The sequence below is a fragment of the Arachis duranensis genome, chromosome 9 (genome assembly GCF_000817695.3).
Source record: "Arachis duranensis cultivar V14167 chromosome 9, aradu.V14167.gnm2.J7QH, whole genome shotgun sequence".
NCBI classification, from domain to species: Eukaryota; Viridiplantae; Streptophyta; class Magnoliopsida; order Fabales; family Fabaceae; genus Arachis; species Arachis duranensis.
The window spans coordinates 86,820,634-86,824,442 of record NC_029780.3 but is presented as its reverse complement, the minus strand read 5'-3'; the positions used below and the strand labels follow the sequence as shown (position 1 = coordinate 86,824,442).

Genomic DNA, 3,809 nt, shown 5'->3' with positions numbered 1-3,809 from the left:
ACCTAATCACACTTAATTAACCTCTTTCCTCCAACAAAATATAGGATGTATCTAGCTCCGTAACCGTTATTTCCTCAAACCCGTTATCATAGTTAAAGATTATTTGCACGCGTCCAAATCACAGCTCGCCACATAGTGTCAACTTCACATGTTGATTTCCGCAGTCAACACCATAGACTTTCCTTATATATAAAGACTCTAGATTTCTTATTGCAATTTCTTGCCGTCATTCCAATTCTCTTATATTAGAGGCGTGAGATGTTTGGTTAGATATTTGTATGTATAAGAGTGTGGGTGTATTGATGTAATTTAGTGGTTGAAAGTAGTCTATACTAATATTTTTATTCGTAATAACATTATAAAATATAAATATTTTAAAATTATATTGATTTTGTGATGACATTATAGATTATGATTTAAGTTTGTTGCACAATTAATTAACATTTATGCTTGCTATTTAAAAATAATATTTTTCTCTCTCTATATATAAAAATATAATTATATATCAGCATAAAAAAATTATATTGATAGTTATAAATTAACTCAAAATTAAATTTTTTTAAATAATTAAATCTTGATTCGAACTTTTAATCACAATACTAGTATTCTTTCTAAATTATATGTAATAAATATTTGAAAGAAGAGAAATAAAAAATAGATTAGAAAGATATGTAGTAAAAATTTAAAACTAAAAAAAATATACATATAATAATAATATTTTTTATTTGAACTATATTATTTTGTTAATTTTATTTTTTGTAGAACAGAAAGGTAGAAAAAAAGAGAATGAGAGAGAAAAAGAGAGAAAGATAAATAAAAAGAATAAGAGAGAGAGTTTGTTAATTTTGAAAAGAAAAAATTATTTTATTGTAATAAAAAATATCTAGTGACACATTTTAGTTTGTCAAATTACTAATATAAAATATAAATTATAAATTATAAATTATATAAAGGGAAAAAGGTAGATAAGAGAATGTAGAAAGGTAGTTTATTAATTTTGAAGGAAAATATTTTCTTTTAATTTTAATAAGAAAGTATAATGTGACATATTTTTATTATTAAATTAGTTAGTAATATATAAATATATAACATAATTATATTTTAATTTTAATTTTAATGTTTTAATTTTAATTTTATTTAAATATAATTATAGAATGTTATGTTACATATTTTGATGGTCAAATTTATAATTAGTCATTGATAATGATATATAAAAAGATATAGTGAATGAAGGAATAAAAGAGATAAAGAAAAGGATAGGGACAAAGAGATAACTCTTCAATTTTGAAGAAAAAAATTAATTTTAATTGCAACAAAAAATGACATGTAACACGTTTTAATTGTAAAATTAGTAATATATAATAAATAAATACTAGATTATAAAAATATTTATACAGTATTCCTTTGATTATCGTTCGATAACGCAGATCCAGGCCGATTCCCACCATATCAATCGAATAACATCCCTGACCCATCCGGCACATGAAGTCCCGAACATTGGCGCCGTCTGTCGGGAACGACCGAAATGAACTTTTTGTTGGACCCTGTGAAGGTAGACGATGGAGGCGAACCACATGGGGAGGAAATGGTTCCCCGAACCGCTAGGGTAGCCTCTGTGGCTTTCTCTCGCGAACGCACAAGATTCCCCCTGCGGCGACCCGAACTCCCTTCGCGCTCTCATGAGAGGCGTCCCTTTGGGGGGAAAAGGTAGCAACATCACCAGAATAATACAGGAGATGTGCCACAGGGTGCAAAACCTGGAGCGGGAGGTAGCCAGCAAAGAGCGCCACCAACCGGCTCCGAGGCATGATCATTCCCGATCTCCTCTAGTGAGAGGGAGAAACCCCCGAAGAAGTCACTCCAGACGTACCCCGAACCCCTGATCAGAGTCAAAAAGCCAAGGAGAAAGCAGGAAAATGCCAAGAAGACGGCGTGATCCCGTAATTTACACCCGACCTCCGACAAGAAATACTGCGGAGGAAAACCAAGAAGACAGCAGAGAAAGACTATGGAGAAGGCGACAACCCGTAATCATGGGAGCAACCCCCTTCCACCATTCGATCCTCGAGGTCTGGCTACCGAAGCACTTCGATAAGCCAACAGACATGAGGTATGATGGGACCCAAAACCCCCAAGAACATCTAACGGCCTTCGAGGTCAGGATAAATTTGAAAGGGGTGGGTGATGAAGTGAGGTGTTGTGCCTTCCCTGTAACCCTAGCGGGGCCGGCAATCCGCTGGTTCAACGCTCTCCCACAATGCTCCATGACGACGTTCACGGACATCACCCGCGCCTTTCTAGCCCAGTTTACTACACGTATTGCTAAAGCAAAGCACCCGATCAACTTTTTGGGGGTGACACAAAGAAGCAGCGAACCGACCAGGAAATACTTGGATAGGTTCAATGATGAGTGCTTGGAGATCGACGACCTAACTGACTCGGTGGCCAGTTTATGCTTGATGAATGGGTTGCTAAATGAAGATTTCAGGAACCAAAATGTAGCTCGGGAGTATATCAATGACAAGGAGTTTAGCCAGATTGTTGCAGCCAACAAGTGGCAGCCCGCCTACAACCATGCTCGTCAGCTCGGTAACGGGAAAAGGCCCAGGGAGCACTCCAAGGATGGAGCTCCAGCTAAAACCTTCAAGCCGTTCTCCCGGGTAGGAAAGTTTACCAACTACACCCCCTGGCAGCCCCAATTGTGAAGTTTACCAGTAGATTGCCGACAAAGGCATCCTGTCGAAGCCCCGACAACTCAAGAATAGAACTAGAGGGAACAAAAACCTCTATTGTGACTACCACAAGGGCTACGGCCACAAGACCCAAGATTGTTTTGACCTAAAAGATGCTCTGGAGCAGGCGATCCGGAAAGGCAAGTTGGCAGAGTTCTCTCACCTTATAAAGAAACCTAGGAGGCGGGATCGTGATCGATCTGGCGGCCTCACCATCATGAACGTCGTGGTCGGGAGAGACGTGGCTCCTAGGACGAAGTTGGAAAGCAGAAAAGACGCCAAAGTTTTAGCCGTGTCATCATCCAGTTCCGTGCCTCCCTCCAGGAGGATACCGTCAATATCATTCGGGCCCGAGGACCAATGGTTTAACGATGTGCTGGAGAACCCTCCCATGGTGATCACGACTAGAGTTGGATCTGGCTTAGTAAAACGAATCCTAGTCGACACTGGAGTTTATTCGAACATCATGTTCCGCAATGTGTTTGATGCTTTGGGCCTCCGAGACACCGATTTGAAGACCCACCAACACGGCGTGGTCGGCTTAGGTGATAACTTCATCAAACCTGAAGGGATAGTCTCCCTGCCAGTATCCATAGGAGGAGGACGAGGGAAGAGGTCGGTAATGGCGGAGTTCGTGGTCTTAAGAGACTCCACGGCCTACAACCTCATCTTGGGAAGAAAAACTATCAATGAGTTCGGAGTAGTGATTTCTACAAAGCTATTGATGATGAAGTTTGTTGATGATGATGGGTCGGCTGGATCCATCAGGGGAGATTTGGAAACGGCGGTCGCTTGTGACAACGCCAGTCTCTCCCTAAGGAAGAAGTCCAAAAAGCATTCGGGGTCTTCCTAGCCAATCTAGACGCGCGAGTCGACGACAATCCCATGCCAGAACCCGAAGGAGACCTCAAGAAGTTCAGGGTCAGCGACTCGGAAGGAAAGTTCACCTTCGTAAACAGGAACCTCCCTCATGACTTAAAAGAACCATTGGTGGAGATGATCCGGGAAAACGGCGACCTGTTTGCCTGGACACCAGCTGACATGCCAGGAATTGACCCCCAGATCATGTCACACCAC

At 40.3% G+C, this 3,809-nt stretch overlaps 1 protein-coding gene across 1 annotated transcript; it reads left to right on the top strand.

Moving 5' to 3' along the window:
- Positions 1-2,033: 2,033 nt before the first annotated feature.
- On the top strand, positions 2,034-3,585 carry LOC107466107 (uncharacterized). Its single transcript, XM_016085081.1, has 2 exons — positions 2,034-2,660; positions 2,719-3,585. The coding sequence occupies exons 1-2, from the start codon at positions 2,034-2,036 to the stop codon at positions 3,583-3,585; spliced, it is 1,494 nt and encodes a 497-aa protein (XP_015940567.1).
- The last annotated feature ends 224 nt before the right edge of the window (positions 3,586-3,809 follow it).

What these genes read in the sequence shown, in the direction of transcription:
- LOC107466107 (XM_016085081.1), top strand. Translation starts at nt 2,034, where the DNA reads ATGGGAGCAACCCCCTTCCACCATTCGATCCTCGAGGTCTGGCTACCG. An exon ending in CCTTCAAGCCGTTCTCCCGG is followed by an intron (nt 2,661 to 2,718) that starts GTAGGAAAGTTT and finishes GTTTACCAGTAG; the next exon opens with ATTGCCGACAAAGGCATCCT.